The 18,876-nt window shown below is 42.8% G+C and overlaps 1 protein-coding gene and 1 pseudogene across 2 annotated transcripts in view; one reads left to right on the top strand and one right to left on the bottom strand.

Moving 5' to 3' along the window:
- The window catches only part of DTD1 (D-aminoacyl-tRNA deacylase 1), a 189,467-nt gene that overhangs the window by 34,241 nt on the left and 136,350 nt on the right, over positions 1 to 18,876 (top strand). For both annotated transcript variants that reach the window (XM_010369849.2, XM_010369848.2), the window contains exon 4: positions 1,812 to 1,918. In XM_010369849.2, coding sequence (XP_010368151.1) covers positions 1,812 to 1,918 — 107 coding nt within the window. The remainder of the gene's footprint in view (positions 1 to 1,811; positions 1,919 to 18,876) is intronic.
- Positions 17,048 to 18,072, bottom strand: LOC104667431 (annotated as a pseudogene).

Raw genomic sequence — 18,876 nt, 5'->3', positions numbered from 1 at the left:
CCAAAGGGACGTGGACACCAGTTTTTGTAGCTACATAGGCAATCTGCAGGGAGGCACTCTGGTTTGCAGCTGTTAGGACCTTGGAAAGTTCTGCTGGAAATGAGTTCATGGGTGGTTAGGCTCCAGCTGAGAGCTTTCCTGCTTTAAACATGCAGCATAAGTGTGTTTAACACGTGCTTAACCTGCAGCTCTGGGTAGAAAGAACCCTGGGACTTAATATTCAAGAACAACTTGACTATATCACCATAGGAGCCCAGATGTCGTTTTATAGATATGCTTTTGTGTGTGTGTGTGTGTGTTTTTAAAAATGTGTTTATTTTCCCTGGCTAGCATAATTCTTCTTGGGACTTTACCCTTTGATCTGGACTGGAAAAAAAAGTTACCATTTTAAGATCTCTTAAAACATGTCTTTGGATTTATCATCTGTACAGATGGAAATTCACATAATAGTTCTATTCTTAACTGAAGAAAAACAGGAAGAGAAAATAAATTTCCTATTTGGAATGATAAACAAGGTGAAGCACATGCTGTATATCCTGGCAACAGAAATTCAAGATCGGAAATAATTCCTGTCCTCTTGAGCCTGCCTTCAGCCTGCCTGAGGAGAGCAGTGACTGAAATGTTCTACTAATTGTAGCCATAATTTTAGCATGCAATTAAACACATGATTTCCTTCCCAGCTGATGTCTTTTTAGTTAGTCTGACATGGATGAGACAAAAGCTCAGTTGATTTGAACGGACACTTTAATCTGATAGGAGGTCATGGAAAGTCATCATTATTTAAGCACCTTTGACTACCCAGTAGGATCTAGATTAATCTTGCTCATAAACATGGCCAGCAGCTTGGGTGCTTCTAATACAATTTCCAATGCTACTGTCTGTGGGCCAAAGAAAGCTGTCTGTTGGCATGCCCATTTTGCTGAGTCCTTCTGAAGTTAAGGACCACTGCTAGGAAAGACTCAGAGGTGGAATTTGTGAGGTTGTGGTGGCAGGAACAAAGACTCATGGAGGTCACCCAAGTTGTGGAAGGACCTCAGGGTGTGAGGCCTGCCTGTGCCCCAGCAGGCCCAAAAGCCATGCCTTCCATGGAGGGAGATGGAGGGCTTCACTGCATACAGTGCAAACATGGCCTTCCAGAATGCTCTGTGTTTGCCTTCCCATCATGTACAGTCCCGGTAACCCACATTCTTTCCCACCCTTGGTGTTACCAGACCTTTTATTTCTTGCCAAGTCTGTTGGGCACACAGCAGCATCTGTGCTACTTAATCCCGCATTTCCATCCCTCTTACAGGGCTGGCCAACTTTTCCTGTGTTGACTGGCCAATCCTCCTCCCAGTCAACCTCCTTCTTCCAGTATGACCTGGGTTTTGGATCACGCTGATCTAGGTGTGTGATATGGTTTGGCTGTGCCCCCACCCAAATCTCATCTTGAATTGTAACTCTCAAAATTCGCATGTTTTGTGGGAGGTAATTGAATCATGGGGGCACGTCTTTCCTGTGCTGTTCTCATTTTGTGAATAAGTCTCACGAGATCTGACGGTTTTAAAAACGGGAGTTTCCCTGCAAAGTCTCTGTCTTTTTGCCTGCTGCCATCCATGTAAGATCTGATTTGCTTTTCCTTGCCTTCTGCCGTGATTGTGAAGCCTTCCAGCTATGAGGAACTGTGAGTCCATTAAACCTCTTTCTTTTGTAAGTTGCCCAGTATTGAGTATGTCTTTATTAGCAGTGTGAAAACAAACTAATACAGTGTGCTTTTGGATGGAGTAATCTGGGGTCTCCATTTTTGGTAACTGTTTGGATTGCTTTTTCAGATGGCAAGTTTGGGGCCTACATGCAGGTGCACATTCAGAATGATGGGCCTGTGACCATAGAGCTGGAATCGCCAGCTCCCGGCACTGCTACCTCTGACCCAAAGCAGGTAAGCCTGGAGTCTGGTGCCTGGCTCCATCCCTTGGGTGCCTGTAAGATCTCTTTAGTCCCTGGAACAGTCCTTGGTCTGAGGAAATGCATAATTGCTGTAACCTTGTATTTATTTTAATACCTGCCTTCCCAAGAATGCATGTTTACAATGCACTCCTGAGTACCGTGGCTGGTGGGTACAGCACTTCTCCCTTGCCTCCTCCTACCTTTGAATTCCAGAGGACATACCCTGTGCAGAGCCAGGTTCTTCCCCTGGGCTTCTCTTCCCCTGGCCAGGTGCCATGGCGCCCACCCGCCCCTGGGTGGCAGCAGAGCAATGGCCCTGGATTGGCTGGTTCACCCATTCTGAATGGTTACCTGAAGTGGGTTTGATCCCAGGTGTGGGTGGATGTGTCCCCCAAGGTTTGCTGTAAATCCCTATTTTTCTAAAGCAATGTCTGACCTGGATTTTCTGCCAATTTGTAAGCTTTCATGAAATAAAAGTTAATTAAAATAGAGAAAGGAAATGTGTAATAGTCCTTGGAACCTGTGTGGTCTCACAGATGCTTAGCATACTTGTAAAGGCTTAATTAACGCTCTCACTGGGTAGAGACACATAGGGCCTGGCAGGCAGAGGAGGAAGGACTGTGCAAACATTTCCGTTCTTCCTTCCTGGTCTCCCTCCCTTGCTAGAATGCTGTGATGGCCAGTGATGCAGCGGTAAAGGGACAGCACAACGGAAACGTGAAGCTGGGCAACCTATTCAAAGACAGATTTTTTTTTTTTGGTGGGGGGGGATGCAGTTTTGCTCTTGTTGCACAGGCTGGAGCACAATGGCACGATCTTGGCTCACCGCAACCTCCGTCTACTGGGTTCAAGCCATTCTCCTGCCTCAGCCTCCTGAGTAGCTGGGATTACAGGTACCCACCACCACGCCCTGCTAATTTTGTATTTTTAGTAGAGATGGGGTTTATCCATGTTGGTCAGGCTGGTCTCAAACTCTTGACCTCAGGTGATCTGCCTGCCTCGGCCTCCCAAAGTGCTGGGATTACAGGCATGAGCCACTGCACCCGACCTTTTTGTTTTTTGTTTTTTTTTGAGACAGGGTCACGCTCTGTCACCCAGGCTGGAGTGCAGTGGTGCGATCATGGCTCACTCCAGCCTCGACCTCTCAGGCTCAAGTGATCCTCCTACCTCAGCCTCCTGAGTAGCTGGGACTACAGGTATACGCTACCATGCTGGGCTAATTTTTGAATTTTTGTAGAGAGGGAGTTTTACCATGTTGCCCAGGGTGGTCTTGAACTCCTGGGCTCAACTGATCTACCTAGGACCTCGGCCTCTCAAAGTGCTGAGATTACAGGCAAGAGTCACCATGCCTGGCCAAAGCCAGATTTTTAAAGTGGAGCATGATCTTATTTTTTTGTTTCTGTGTTAGTTCATTCTGGTACTGCTATAAGGAAATACCTGAGACTGGTTAATTTATAAAGAAAAGAGATTTAATTGGCTCACAGTTCTGCAGGCTGTGCAGGAAGGATGGCTGCTGAGGCCTCAGGAAACTTACAATCATGGTGGAAGGTGAAGGGGAAGCAGGCACATCTTCACATGGCCAGAGCTGAAGTAAGAGAAAGCAGGGGGAGGTGCTATACACTTTTTAACAACCAGATCTCGTGGGAACTCACTGTCATGAGAACAGCAAGGAGGAAGTCGACCCCCATGATCCAATCACCTCCTAACAGGCCCCTCCTCCAACGCTGGGGATTCTAATTCAACATGAGATTTGGGTGGGGACACAAATCCAAACCATAGCAGTTTCTGACTCTCTTTGTATTGAGCATGTCTGATGTAGTAGACTAGACTTCAGTGGTAGTTACTGACGGCCTTGGAATTACTAATGACATTAAAAAAAAAATCACAAATGAAAAGTCCACATGAAAATGTAAGCTTTTTATTGTGAAATAATTTCACAATAAAATTGTGAAAAAAGTTGAAAAAAACAGAGTTTCCTTATACTTTTTTACCCAGCTGCCTCTAATTTCAATATCTTACATAATCATAGTACAAGGACCAAGACTTTGAAATTAATGTTGATATAGTACTATTATATTAACTATATTATAAACCTTATTTGAAGTTCACTAGGTTTTATTTTATTTTATTTTTTAATTGTATTTATTTTATTTTATGTTATTTTATGTTATGTTATGTTATTTTATTTTATATTTTTTGAGACAGAGTCTGGCTCTGTGGCCCAGGCTGGAGTGCAGTGGCACGATCTCTGCTCACCGCAAGCTCCACCTCCCGGGTTCACGCCATTCTCCTTCCTCAGCCTGCCAAGTAGCTGGGATTACAGGCACCCACCACCGTGCCTGGCTAATTTTTTGTATTTTTTTAGTAGAGACGGGGTTTCACCGTGTTAGCCAGGATGGTCTCGATCTCCTGACCTCGTGATCCGCCCGCCTCTACCTCCCAAAGTGCTGGGATTACAGGTGTGAGCCACCGCGTCCGGCCTCACTAGGTTTTATTTTTTATTTTTTATTTTTTTATTTTTTTTGAGATGGAGTCTTGCTCTGTCACCCAGGCTGGAGTGCAGTGGTGCCATCTCGGCTCACTGCAAACTCTGCCTCCTGGGTTCACGCCATTCTTCTGCCTCAGCCTCCTGAGTAGCTGAGACTACAGGCGCCCACCACCACGCCCGGCTAATTTTTTGTATTTTTAGTAGAGACGGGGTTTCACCGTGTTAGCTAGGATGGTCTCGATCTCCCGACCTCATGATCCATCCGCCTCAGCCTCCCCAAGTACTGGGATTACAGGTGTGAGCCACCATGCCCGGCCAAATTTCACTAGGTTTTTTAAATGTCTTTTTTCTGCTCTGGGATAATGCAGGATTCCACACTGCATTTGTCATTTCTGCTTAGTCTTCTCCAGTTTTTGACAGTTCCTCAGCCTTTCCTTGTTTTTTGTGACATTGTTACTTTTCAAGAGTACTAGTCTACTATTTTGTAGAATGTTTCTCACTTTGGGTTTTCTATGATTGTATTAAGGTAATGCATGTTGACAGGAATAGGAAATAGCACAAAAGTGATCTTGTGCCCTTCATAGTACATCCTACCAGGAGGTATGTGGTATTGATTTGTCTTGTTACCAGTGATACTAGCCTTATCACTTGGTTCAGGTGAAGTCTACCAGATGTCTCCATGTTAGATGAAGTTCTAACCTCTCTCCCCTTGTCTGTCCTCTGGCTCATTCATGGAAGACAGCTCTCTTTCAGCTTTGCAGGGAAAGAAGCCAGCAGATGACATTGACTCTGCTTCTCCATCCCCTTCCTGCCACTGTGGTAGCAGAGCTGCCCTTTCCTGGGCTGAGACCAGCCTCTCCCCTGGGCCAGGACCACCTACATAATTTGAGAGGCTCAGTGTAAAATGAAAATGTGGGGCTCCTTGTTAAAAAATTATTATGAATTTCAAGATGGTGACAACAAAGCATACAACCAAAGGTGGAGCCCCTCTGAAGATGGGGCCCTGTGTGACTGATGGGTTGCTCGGCTGTGGGGCTAGATCGACCTGGGCTTTGGAGCCCACCCCTTCTACCTTCTCAGCAGCTTCCTGAAAGCCCTCTGTCCTCTTGTCAGGTCAGTCTGCCTCTCACGGTCATCCATCTTATCCCATTGGCTTTTAAATATGCCCAAATGTCTCCAATTGAGAAATGCCTCCATTTCCTCCCTTCTGCTCTGCCTCAGTGTCCTTGGGTCTGTGAAGGCTCTCACCAAGGGCCCCGGTGACCTCACATTGCTTTATTTCATGCCCATTTTTCAGAACCCCTTTCTTGCCACTGTTGCCCACTTGCCCCTGGAAATGGCTGGAGCCTTGTTTCCCAGGATCCCATTCTCTCTGGGTTTTCCTCTTGCCTCTGGCTACTCCCTCCGGTTCTATTTGATCATTATCCCATAGTTTTCATTTATTATTCTGCTTTAACTCTATTTGGAGAAAAATTTTAGTCTAACTTTTTTTCATTCTAAATATTTTTCTGGAAATGGTAGAATAATACCTTTTGCCTTTAGAATCTTCAACTTTCTTTCAACCAGTACTCTCTTGTTTAGGTCAAAGGATACAAAGATGCAGTTATTTCGGATGAGTAAGTCTCAAGATCTAATGTACACCACAAGGAGTGCAGTATCATATTGTGCACTGGGAGTAGATTTAGGAACTTCTGGAGTAGACTTAGGAACTCTCAGCACACACAGAATAAAGGACGGTAACTGTGTGAGATGCTGGACATGTAATTTACTTGACTGTAGTAATCACTTCACTGTGTGTGTGTAGATCAGAGCATCATGTTGTACACTTTATACAATAAACTTCTGTCCCCAAATCAAAAAATCCTCAAGTAGGCATTTTTTAAACTTCTAACGAGCCATGTTTACTTATAAGGATAAAAAAGACTTTTAGTTTTTTCTGAATCCTTTAGGAGTTTTCTTTTTAAATACACAAATTGTCTTGTGTCAATTTCATTTACATGGACCAGTTTCCTGATCCCCAAAAGCCTCAGACCTTGCGCATTGCACTGCGCTCTGCCCCCAGCTCTCCAGTAGGTGGCGGCGGGTAGGCGCAGAAGGGTCCTGTGTTAGGTTGGTGCTGGCCTGTGCCTGGGGCCTCTCTCTGCCTTTTCTTCTCAATTAGAAGGAGCTTCCTCTTGGAGCAAATAGCTAATTTGCTTGCTTTTGTGTTGATAGGAAGAACATAGCCAAATTCTTTTTACTGATAGATAAACGTGTGTTTCTATCAAGCTTTTAATTCTCAGTGTTTTATTTTTCCATTATATTCCAATCAGTAATGAAAACTGCTACAATTACATTACAGAAAAATGGTTCTTTTGGCAAATTTCAACATTATAGAAAAATTATTCTTTTAGCATGTTCTTTTAAAATATAAATAATTTCTTTAAACTATCTGAACAAATGAACAATGTAGGTGTGTGTGTATGTATATGGATGTATATGTGTGCATATGTATGTGTGTGTATATGTGGATCGGTATGCCCATGTGTATGTGCATGTGGGTGTGTGTGCATGTATTTGTGTGTGTACGTAAGCACCAAGTGTCATTTTGGTATTTGATGGTGTGCTAGGCACTGTGAGGAAGAGAAGGAACTGCTGCCACCCAGCCTGTGCAGCCAGGGATAGATTTTGGGCAACATAAACCTGAAAGGTTAATGCCAGTGAAAGAGGTGGGCAGTAAGGCAACTTAGGAAAGGTTACAAGACTGTTCAGTTTGTGCTCGTCCTTAGAACTCTTCAGTGCCTTCCAAGTGCATTTTGCTGAAGCCTTGCATTCCTTGCTGTCATTTCCCAGGGCCTGAGTGACCAGGCGTCCGTGGCCCTCTCTTGCCTGCTCTGTGGCCATCTTTCCCTCCATCCCTACACTTCACCTACTGTATCTGCTGTTGCCTCCTCTCCCTTGCTGAAAAGGTCAAGCTCTTTCCTACCTCGGAGCTCTTGTCTGAATTCGAGTCTCCTCCTCATTCTCCAAGATTTTCTGACCCCCGCAGTTCCCAGGAGACCCATTCGGCCACTCTGCCCTGTTGCTCTGGTGGTTTATTTCACAGACTTCACACCATCTGCTATCATGATCCATACCACTCATAAAACTCAAGCTCCCTGAGTGTTGTTCACTGCCCTATCCTAGGAGGTGTCTGTGGGCAGGAGGAGTGGTGTTTGTTTAGCAGTGATGCTCACAGCTGACGGGCTGTGGTGTCTATGAATGTCCCGGGTTCAGAGAAGGCCATTGTTACTGCTGTTGCTGCCCAGCCAAGCGGGCCTCCTAGGGGACTGGAGGTTTTAGCTGACCTTTAAGGATATGGAAAGTAGAAGGGATTCCCAATTGTTTTCAAATTTCTATTTCAAATAGGGGTGGATTCTTATTTTCAAGAATCTCAGGGCTCTGCTTATGTGATGCAGCTACTGCTGGTGAAGACTGGGCTGGTAAAGGTAACCAGCAGTTTGCCTTTCTAACTGGGCTGCTGCTTGTTTGCAGAACTGGCTGCTGCAACACCTGCATGCTTTCCATGTAGCATACCCATCACATTATAGGCTGCTGCATGGGTTTCATGCTATGTTCTGGCAGTGAGAAGTTGGAAGGAGGACATTACATTCTTGCTTCAAAGGACGTATTTCCAAAGGGAACAGGACATGGAAGCAGTAGCAGAACCAACTGACTGCTGTTTTTCCTGGTACATTTTTTGCAGGAGAACATGATTCTGGTAGGAACATCCTGCTTGTTATTGCCTAGTGCATGATTGCTGGTACATGACCTCTTCCATTGGTGGCTAGATATTGGGAGATTTTAACACTCTAGCCTGCCGTTTCTATGGTAGAAGCTTATTCTTGTCTTGTTTTAATCTTAAGTGCCCTTCCCCTGAGTAGGGCATGTTTTCCTGAGCCTCACATGGATGGGGGAGCAGATGGAGGTTTTTCCTGGTGAGAAGGGCCATTTGGTAATTGAAGGACTCTTCCCTGGGGCCTAGGGCCCACTTAGTTCGTAGTGTTGCCATTAATTATTTACGTTCTCATTTATTTAGTGCCATTAAAGATGTCATTAAATTGAAATGCTGGAAGGAGCTAAAAAAATGAACTTTCAAATATACATGTTTGAGTTAACGGACGTGTTTATTGACAAATCACTGGGATGAGTTGGCTAGCGAAACCTGGTGCCTTTAATTTTACGGAGCTATTAATCTTACGCTCCTCTGAGTATCACTGTTGCTTTGTCCATAATTTTCTCTGTATACTTGTCTTATCAGCAAGCATTCATCCCTGTGCCTGGACCTTGGAATGTCGAGTTGAGACATTCATGGCTTCTATAGGATCTGAAAGAAATATGTAGGGTAAGGGGCTGTGGGGGAAAATAATTCCATTTGGTTTTTATTTATTTATACTTCCAGTGACAGGGGCAGCCTTTTCATTACCTGCTGTGGAATCCAGAGGTGAAGTGAAGGACACATGAGCACACAGGTGGCTTGCTTCTACCAGGTGGCCCCATCACAGGTGCACAGAGGGGAGCTCGCACTTGCTACATAGTTCAGTTTGGGGGACAAATCAAGTGAGAAGTACTCTGAATGTAAGGAAGAATTATGTTGTTACTAATAACTTTGCATCTATTCATGGAAGAACAGTTATTTAAATGTACTCCTTTTCACTCTGTTTTTAGGCTTGAATTCTAGATTCTAGCTCCCTAATTGCGGTTGGTTTCAGCTTCAGTGTTCACATGGCCCGAACCAAGCTTGAGTTGTTGACTTGCTGCAGGAGTATGTTTTAAAGTCTGGTTGCCAAGATGGTAGCCAGATCCTGTCAATTACTCCAGTAATATTAGTTCATTTTGTGATATTAATTTATTGAACAAACGTTGACTGAGAGTCCAGCTTTGTTTATGCTGAAGTATCACCAAAACAGTAGTGGGAACTCAGCAAAGCGTCCTCATTGCAGAGTTGTTGCCGTTGTGTAGTCTTTGTCAGTGATGCTGACTTCTGGGACCTAGGCTGCCGCCTGGAAGGCCTCCTACCACGGCTAGGGTGCCACCTGGCCAGACCTCTCACCACACGTGGAACCACACCTGGATTTCTGATCCTTTCTGTCTGAACACCTGCTTTCCATGAATTATGAGATCAGCTCAACCCTCTGGGGGAGTGAGTTGGGTGTAGAGATGGTGGGGTTTCTGACCTCACTCAGCCCAGCCCTCTGCTCTGCGCAGTCAGAATGTATCCTGAGTCCTTGTCAGTGCCTGGGGGAATGCCTGCCTATTGCATGAATATTTGGTATGAAAGGGTGGGAGCTTAGCAGACGTTTTTCTTCCTGGTGGAGAGCTGTAAGGAATCACTTTTATCACTTTAATTTTGTTTCCAAATAGACGGTCATCCTAAGTCAACTCATATTGGGCTAAAAAGAAGCCTTTACGAGGCTGGCATGACTGTCTCTTTGTTGGGGACCCATTGATGAATTGATTAATCAGTTGACTTTCACCTTACCGTCTTAAATCCATAGCACAGGTTAAGGAAATTGCAAAAATTGAAAAGAGTTTTTTTCTCTGCTATTGGAATATGTCTGGTAAATTAAAAACTAGGATCTGTTTCTCTTCTACCATTGACACATAAGACATTTCTAATCTCCAACCAGAGCAAAACATCTGTTTTACTTTAAACCAGTCTCTCAGGACACTAATGGGGTAGTGCATTTAAGGTTTAAGGGCTTTGTTTGTTCCTGTATATGTGTTTTGGGCAGATTCCTAGTTATTTTAATCTTATAATCTCATTTGTGTGTGTGTTAAAAAAACAAACTCCTTACCTTACTGACTTGACCTGCCAAAGATTAACATCATCCTTTTTATTCTCAAGGGAGAGAGGTAGAATTTTTCCTTCCATGGATTTGTACGTTGTGCATAGCAATAATTTCGTTAAACAAACTCAATATTTTAATTGGGAATTCTTAGCTTGTTAAGTAATTTACCAGGAGCTTCATAGTCCTGGGTAATTGTAGAAAAATGTTCTGCCAGTCAGTGGTGTTTTGTAGAAAACCTTGCCGAAACATTTACATTAGTAATGGAGAGAGAATGAATGATCTGAAAGTGATAGAAATCTAAAAAATGCAGCTCTTACTATGCTTTTTTTAAAGGTGTAGATAAAACACTCATCTACATAGAGGTGTTTGCCAGCTTGCTGCAGTATAGGTGTAGTCTGTAATGACTGATGAGGTAGTTATCCTTTAAATCTTAGTCTCTAAGAGAAGGTTAGGATGGGCCAGTGGGGTGTGAATTGGATCAGGTAGACTCTTAGGGGCTCACAGACTGGTCTGAGCTTATCCCACAAGTTTTGTGTGTGTGGATGTGTGCAAGTGCCTTTTGCTGGGAGAAGGGGCCCAGGACTTTTGTCACATTTTCTTTAGGTCCCAAGAAGTGAAGATGCTGGTGGACTTGGGGGCTGTCATGTGCAGAGCTTACATATTCTTTCTCTACCAAAGTCATCCAGGGGTTGGTGTTAGTGTTCTTCAAATGGCAGACTGAGGACCACTGGCATCAAGCCACCCATGGTGCTTACTAAAATGCAGAGTCCTGGGCCCACCCAGGTTTTCTGAGCCAGAGTTCCTGGAGTGTCTGGACTTGGAAAGCAGGCGAGTAGCCCATTTATGTTTCTAACCAGGTCTTTGTGCGCTCCTAAGCACACTAACATTTGAGAACTACTGGAATAGAGAGAATCAGGCCTTGCAGTGATCATCTGCTCCACGCTTTGGTTTCTTCTGGACCACCCTGCCCTCCCTTCCCTACCCCCAAATGTCTAAAAATACTTTACAACCTATGTTACTGCAGCTGCCAGGAAGCAAGATGGCTTTGCTTGATTATTGAGGTCACATGTGAGGCTGTTCTTATTCATCAACGAGCCCTCAGTCTCCCAACACCTCCTCCCCCCACCACACAGGCAGTGATGAAAATGTTTCCAGAACATGGTGCCTTCTCAACACAATTACAGATGTGTCAGGGAAAAGCCGATGCAGCAACAACAGCTCAATATGTTAGTGACTGATGATCGGCCTGTCTACTGGGTGACAGTGAGGCATGTGCTGGGGGAATAACTTTTTTCCTGGGAGAGATGAGCCCAACATGTGGATTGCTCAATGGCTGGGCAAGATTGTAGCGGTGTAGCCTCTTTAAGACTTGTAGTTGAAAGTAATTTATAGTTTTATTGGCTTTCTGAGTACCAGACATGGAATGCCTTACTCATCTGTCGAAGTGTTAATGGAACTAGAATAAAAACCCAGGATGATCGACATCTTAGCGTCTGCATGGAAATTGTAATTCAATGAAATGCATGAATATGGAGGCTTCCATGGGCAGTTGGCTGATCATTTACATTTAAACACACATGGGAAATTATTAAGGGCTCATATTTTATGATATATTATTACCTATTCAGTTCATGGTAAAAGCTTTTCACAGTGAATTGTAGACTAGTTTCCTGCAGATTATTTACTGTTTCATGAATAAGCATCACAATTTTTTCTCCTTTGTGTCTCTGCTCATCCACCTGAAATGAACTCCTTCCCTGTCTCAACCTGCTGACATCTTCCACATCTTTTAAGGTTCATTTCAGATAGGTAGCTCTTCACACATGACACTTACCTCAGTACCCATCCAGGCGAGGCCTTTCTTCCTGCCTTTAGCTCCCTATGACATGGTGTGGCAAGGATTTCCTAGTGGTAATGCCCTTGAATAAAAGCTCATGCTCATTTGTTTGTTAGTTTGTTTGCTTGTTCCTTTATCCACTTATCCATCCACCCATATGTCCATCTATCTGCCTACTCATCCATCCATCCATCCATCCATCCATCCATCCATCCATCCACTCACCTGCCCACTACCTACTCATCCCATATATTCATCCAGCAGATTGTTATTGGGTGCTTGCTCTGTGCTGGCCCTGCATGTAGGTCCAGCACTGAACCAACATTGTACCCTCATGAAGCTTCCATTCTAGTGGAGAAACAAACAAAAACAAGTATAATTTAAAATTCTGATGATACAAAGAAATCCAACAGGGTTAGGTGTAGAGAATGCTGTTGGGTAGAGGTCCCCTTAGGTATAAGCACTAGGGAAGGATGCTGAGATAAGAGGGAGCCAGTGAAGACTGAAGGAAGAGTGTGCCAGACAGAGAGGTCAGCATATGCAGAGCTCTAGGGTGACTGGTGGAAGAAAGGCCAGTGTGGCTGGAGCTTGGAGGGTGAGAGGGAGAGGGGCAGGACCTGAGGCCAGAGCTGTGACCTGGGCTTGGTGGAACAAGGCCTCATGGGCCAAGGTAAGGAATTTGAGTTTTATTGTTAGTAAGCCAAAGACCTATTAGAATGTTAAGAGCTCTGATGTGTATTTGCAGAGATGGATGAGACTGGGTTTAGTGTTGGCTCAGGATTGGGGGATGTGTGGCTTGTGACAGGGTGGCGGAGAGGACGTTTAGGAGCCGTCTGGATACACTTCGGAGGCCCTCAACCACTCTCACGTTCTGCCTTCCACAGTAGAGCTTTTGTGTCAGTGACTCATGTTTGGTTCTTTCATACTGTGGCTTGAGCATTAGAGAGTAATACTGCAAAGTTCAGCCTCCTACAGTTCACTGCAAGAATGACCCCATTCTTGCCCCCAAGGCCAGCATAGTGGAGGGATTCCATGTCATGAGTTTCTATGATGACATCAGACACTGGACATCAAGGAGTGCGATGTTCACCCCTGGTTTTTAGTGATCCTTGGGCACAGTCTGGACAAAAAAACCAGAACTTGTTTGATGGTTTCTTTTCTTTTTTTTAAGAAAAAAAAAGCAAGTTCAGGGAAGCAGCCTCCTTTTTTCTGGTCAGCATGAAGCCAAATGTTTTACTATTGCCCAGTTTTCCCCCAAATACAAAAACATTAATTATAAAAAGATACTGTAAAAAGCCCAAGAAACATGTATATTGAATTTGATTTATGTATACTATTGTAGCTCATATTTTCAGGGAAATTTCTGAATGTCTGTCGTAGGAGCTTGTCAGAAAAAGAAAGATTTATTTTTGGAAAAGTATGTTTCTTGGTGTTCATTGAGCTTGGAAATTATGGAGAGTCATTGTCAGAGGAAGGCAGCTGCTCCAGAGGTGGAGTGGAAGTCAGGACTGGAGAAGGTTGTCCTGCTGTGGGCTCCAGCGTGCCTCTTGCTGCTGGCTGGTTAAGAGTCTTGCAGCAGCCACTTTATGCCTCACTAGCTCCACCATTGCAATGATTTCTGTCAATAGGAAACACAAAAGAATGGCACGTCTGTGAATATTCTTCACATAAAATATATTCCTTTGACTATTTTCCATAAAATGTGAAGTCAATTTCTTTTTCTATTTTTAATCATGAAAGTGAAGCCCGGAAGCCTCAATTTCTGTGTAATGGAAAGATTTAAGTTTGTGGCCTTGTTTCCATTTTCCACTTCTCCTGCTAAGTCAGGAACATGATACTCACATAATATCCCCCGGGCAGTGGCTCTGTTCAGGAATTGCATCGCTGTTTGACTGCAGAGGGAGGGCAAAGGCTATTATTAACCATTCGTGTCATTGTTGGGTCATGAAACCTTCAGGGGATAAGTACAAGTTCTATAAAATTTCATTTTGAAATCCAGACCGGATCTGGGCTTATGCTCTGAGGATTTTTTTTTTTTTTTTAAGTTTCATGTTGTCCCTTTGCCCCCTTCATTTTCTCTTGGGAAGAGTCTCTTATTATCATAATTACTACTTGAAAAAAAAAAATCCAAGCAAGCAAGCAGTGTATTAACTGGAAATTAACAATTTAGAAATGTTATTTTTTGATAGTAAGCTTTTATAGTATTCCTGGGTAGAAAGGTATTTTTGTAGAAACAGTTATTTTCCTATCTTTTCTCTCATGAGTCCATAAAATGGCATTTTTATATCAATTTTTGTTATACCTAATACATAAAATCAGTATTATTTTAAGAATTTGGAAGTTTAAGATACACTAAAAATATTTTTGACAATAACTCTCATTCTCAGAGGTAGCACCGTTAATAAGTTCTATGTATTTACTTCCAGACTTAACAAAAATATGTTTACCCAGATTTACACATGCTATCTCTGGGTGTGTGTACGTCAGAAGATTTTAAAAAATTATGTTAAATTATACATAACCTAAACTTTTTAAGTATACAGTTTCGTGGCATTAGTATATTCACATTGTTATGCAACTATTATTATCACCATCTGTCTACAGAATTTTTTTTTTTTTTTTGAGACGGAGTCCCACTCTGTCACCCAGGCTGGAGTACAGTGGAGTGATCTCAGCTCACTGCAGCCTCCACCTCCCGGATTCAAGCAATTCTGCTGCCTCAGCCTCCCGAGTAGCTGGGACTACAGGCATGCGCCACCATGCCTGGCTAATTTTTGTATTTTTAGTAGAGATGAAGTTTCACCATGTTGGCCATGCTGGTCTCAAACTCCCGACCTCAAGTGATCTACCCGCCTCAGCCTCCCAAAGTGATGGGATTACAGGTGTGAGCCACTGCTCCCAGCCTAGCTACAGAATTCTTTTTATGTTACAAAACTGAAACTTTACCCTTAAATACTAATTCCCGATTCTCTTCTCCCTTCAGCCGCTGGCAATGACCCTTCTATAGTATATTCTGCCTTTTGAATTTGACCACTCTGAGTATCATATGAATAATCATATGGTATTTGTATCTTTGTGACTGGTTTATGTCGCTTAGCGTAATTTCTTCAAGGTTCATCCATGTTGAGCCTTATGTTCATAGCATGTGTCAGAGTTTTCTTTCATGGCCACAGAATATTCTCTTGTATACCACATTTTGTCTATCCATTCATTTATCCATGCACACTTGGGTTATTTCCACTTTTTACTTATTGTGAATAGTGCTGCTGTTAACATTGGTGTACAAATATCTTTTCAAGATCCTGCTTTTAATTCTTTTGGGTAGATACCTAGGTACAGGTTGTAGATCGTATGGTAGTTCTTTGTTTAATTTTTTGAGGAACCACTATACTGTTTTCCACAGTGTCTATACCATTTTACATTCCTACCAGCAATGCACAAGGGTTCTGATCTCCCCACATCCTAACCAATGCTAGCTGTTTGTGTGTGTGTGTGTGTGTGTTTTCTGATACTAGTCATCCTAATAAGTGTGAAGTATATCTCGTTGTGGTTTTGATTTACATTTCTCTAATGATTAGTGATGTTGAGCATCTTTTCATGTGCTTATTGGCCATTTGTATATCTTCTTTGGAGATCTATTTCAGTTCTTTGCCCAGTTTTGAATTGGTTTGTGTTTTTTTACTGTTGAATTGCAGGAGTTCTTTATGTATTCTGTATATTAATTTCTTTTTTTTTTTTTTTTTTGAGACGGAGTCTCGGAGTCTCGCCCTGTCACCCAGGCTGGAGTGCAGTGGCCAGATCTCAGCTCACTGCAAGCTCTGCCTCCTGGGTTCACGCCATTCTCCTGCCTCAGCCTCCCGAGTAGCTGGGACTACAGGCGCCGCCACCTCGCCCGGCTAGTTTTTTGTATTTTTAGTAGAGACGGAGTTTCACCATGTTAGCCAGGATGATCTCGATCTCCTGACCTTGTGATCCACCCGTCTCGGCCTCCCAAAGTGCTGGGATTACAGGCTTGAGCCACCGCGCCCGGCCATTAATTTCTTAACAAATAGATGATCTGTAAATATTTTCTCTCATTCTGTGGATTGCCTTTTCACTCTGTTGGTGGTGTTTTTTGATGTACAGAAGTTTTAAATTCTGATGAAATCCAATTTGTCTATTTTTTGCTTTTTTTGCCTGTGCTTTTGATATTATATCCAAGAAATCATTGCCAAATCTAAATCATGAAGCTTTTTCTTTATGTGTTCTGCCAAGAGTTTTTTAGTTTTAGCCTTTACATTTAGATATTTGATCCATTTTGAGTTAGTTTTAGCATATGGTATAAGGTGTATGATGTTTTTACTTGTAGACAGGTTGGGAGAGCAGTATCAGGGACTTTATTTTCTGAAATCACTTGAGAATAAGTTGTTGGCCTGATGCCTTCTCACCCCTGAATTCATTAGTATATTTCCTGCAAACAGGGACATTTTCTTATAGAAGCCCCAAAACAGCTGTCAAAATCAAAAATTAGCATTGACATTTTACTAGCAGCCATCTTCAGACTCCATTCATAATTTACCAGTTATCCCAAGGAGGTCTTTTATTATTATTATTGTTATTATTATTATTAAGTTTATTTTCATTGTCTCAAGGTCTGCTGCACTCTGGATCCAGGCTGTGTCAATAGGGTAGTGTGGTGCCTCTTGTACCTATCTTGGCCTCCTACAGTTCTTTTTATTTATTTTATTTTATTTTATTTTTTATCATAGGGTCTTGCTATGTTGCTCAGGCTGGTTTCAATCTCCTAGGCTCAAGCAATATTCCTGCCTCAGCCTCCCAAAGTGCTGAGATTAGAAGTGTGTGAGCCACCGCACCTGGCCAAGTTCTTTACCCTCTTCAGAAGTCTTAGCTTGCAGTTTCAGCAGAAGGATAGACTCCCAGGAAGACCGTGAGAGAGATTTGGGACCCAAGTTGATAATAGCAAGTACACTGAACTTATGAGTGTTTTCACCATGTTCTGGCTCTAGAGAAGTGAGCGTTGCTAGTGAGGTTGGTGCTATTTTGTGTATCTTCTGTACCTTGAAGTCCCTCAGAGATCTTGCCCCTGGTCATCTTGTTCTGAGGACACAACAGGTTCCCTTTTTCTCTGAAGATGGAATCTAGATCTTTGATTTTGGAACCAAATTTGGACTCTTGACTTTGGAGCACCAACTTCTCCCTCCCCTCCCCTCCCCTCCCCTCCCCTCCCCTTCCCTTCCCTTCCCTTTTTCTTTCCTTTTCTCTCTCTTTCTTTTCTTTTCTCTCTCTTTCTTCCCTTCTTTTCTTTTCTTTCTTTTTTTGTGATGGAGTTTCACTCTTATTGTTCAGACTGGAGTGCAATGGTGTAATCTTGGCTTACCGCAACCTCTGCCTCCCGGGTTCAAGTGATTCTCCCGCTTCAGCCTCCCCAATAGCTAGGATTGCAGGCATGTGCCACCATGCCTGGCTAATTTTGTATTTTTAGTAGAGACAGGGATTCTCCATCGTGGTCAGGTTGGTCTCAAACTCCAGACCTCAGGTGATCCGCCCACCTCAGCCTCCCAAAGTGTTGGGATTACAGGTGTGAGCCACCAGTGCCCAGCCTGGAGCACCAATTTCTTTAGCAAGTTGTTCTCTGGAATCAATCCAAGGGTATGGGTTTTTCATAAATGCCTTGTTGAGAGTGCATAGTTGAGAGGTGCTGTAGGTGGTATGACACTGTCTGGCTTCTCTACCAGGTTGATCTTGCTTTTGGCTCTGGCTTGACTCTAAAGTCTCAGGTCTGGTCTTTTCTGGAATCTGTGCCTAGCTCTTTGATTCTGAAACCAAATCTGGATTCTGGGCAGATCTTCTGTATTGATTTCTAAAGCAAATTTTTGTTTGCTAGCATAATCTGAGTAAAGTTTTTGATTGAAGGTATTGATGAGAATGTTCAGTTGATCTTCTGTGAATTTGGTGCAACTGCACCTATGATTTGTTGCTACCATCTTGTGTGAAGAATTGTCTTCAGCCATGCTGGAAGAGAGTCCCAAGAAGGTCTTCAAAGTGAAAGGATCCAGTTCAGAATCATGCCTTGTATTTGGTTGTCATGTGTCTTTAGCGTCCTTCATTCTAGATCATTTCCTCAGTCTTTCCTTGACTTTCATGACGTTGACTCTTTGGAAGAATACAGGCCCATTATTTTGAAGCATGTCCCTTAATTTGGGTTTGTCTGATGTTTCCTTAAGGTTAGATTCAGGGTGTGTGTGTGTGTGTGTGTGTGTACACGCACTTGCATGTGCACAGGTGCTTGACCTAAATGGTCCTGTACTGCCTATGTTTTTCTGCAACATGCTTTCTTTCCCACCCCACAAGGGCATTTGTGTGATTACATATGCAGCTAGATTGTTCATTTTAACTGCAAGATGGGATTCTGTCCTATGAATATACTGTATTTTGTGTAGCTATTTTCCTTTTGATGGATTTATGGAGTTGGTCGCAATTTTTTGTTATTACTAATGATGATGCAAAAATCCTTTTTTTACATCTCCTTTTGTGGATCTAGATTTTCTAGATAATAGAAAATTGCTCCTTTATAATGTTTGCTATTGTTTTTAAAATTTGAAGTATTTCAAGCATACTAGAAGTACAGAGACTAGTATAGCAAAACCTTACTTTAGCACATGTTAATATGGGCTCTAGATTAAGTTGGTAGAATTATTATTTTATTCAATAAATGGCTAAACTGGGAGATTTACAGGGAATTGTTCTAAGTTATGTCTCACTGAGTGAGAATTATTGTTAATAATAAAATTGCCTCAAAACTATATAGCTTTTTT

The sequence above is a fragment of the Rhinopithecus roxellana genome, chromosome 13 (assembly GCF_007565055.1).
Source record: "Rhinopithecus roxellana isolate Shanxi Qingling chromosome 13, ASM756505v1, whole genome shotgun sequence".
Lineage (NCBI taxonomy): Eukaryota > Metazoa > Chordata > Mammalia > Primates > Cercopithecidae > Rhinopithecus > Rhinopithecus roxellana.
Note: the sequence above shows the minus strand (reverse complement) of the source record. Positions and strands in the feature narration are given on the sequence as shown.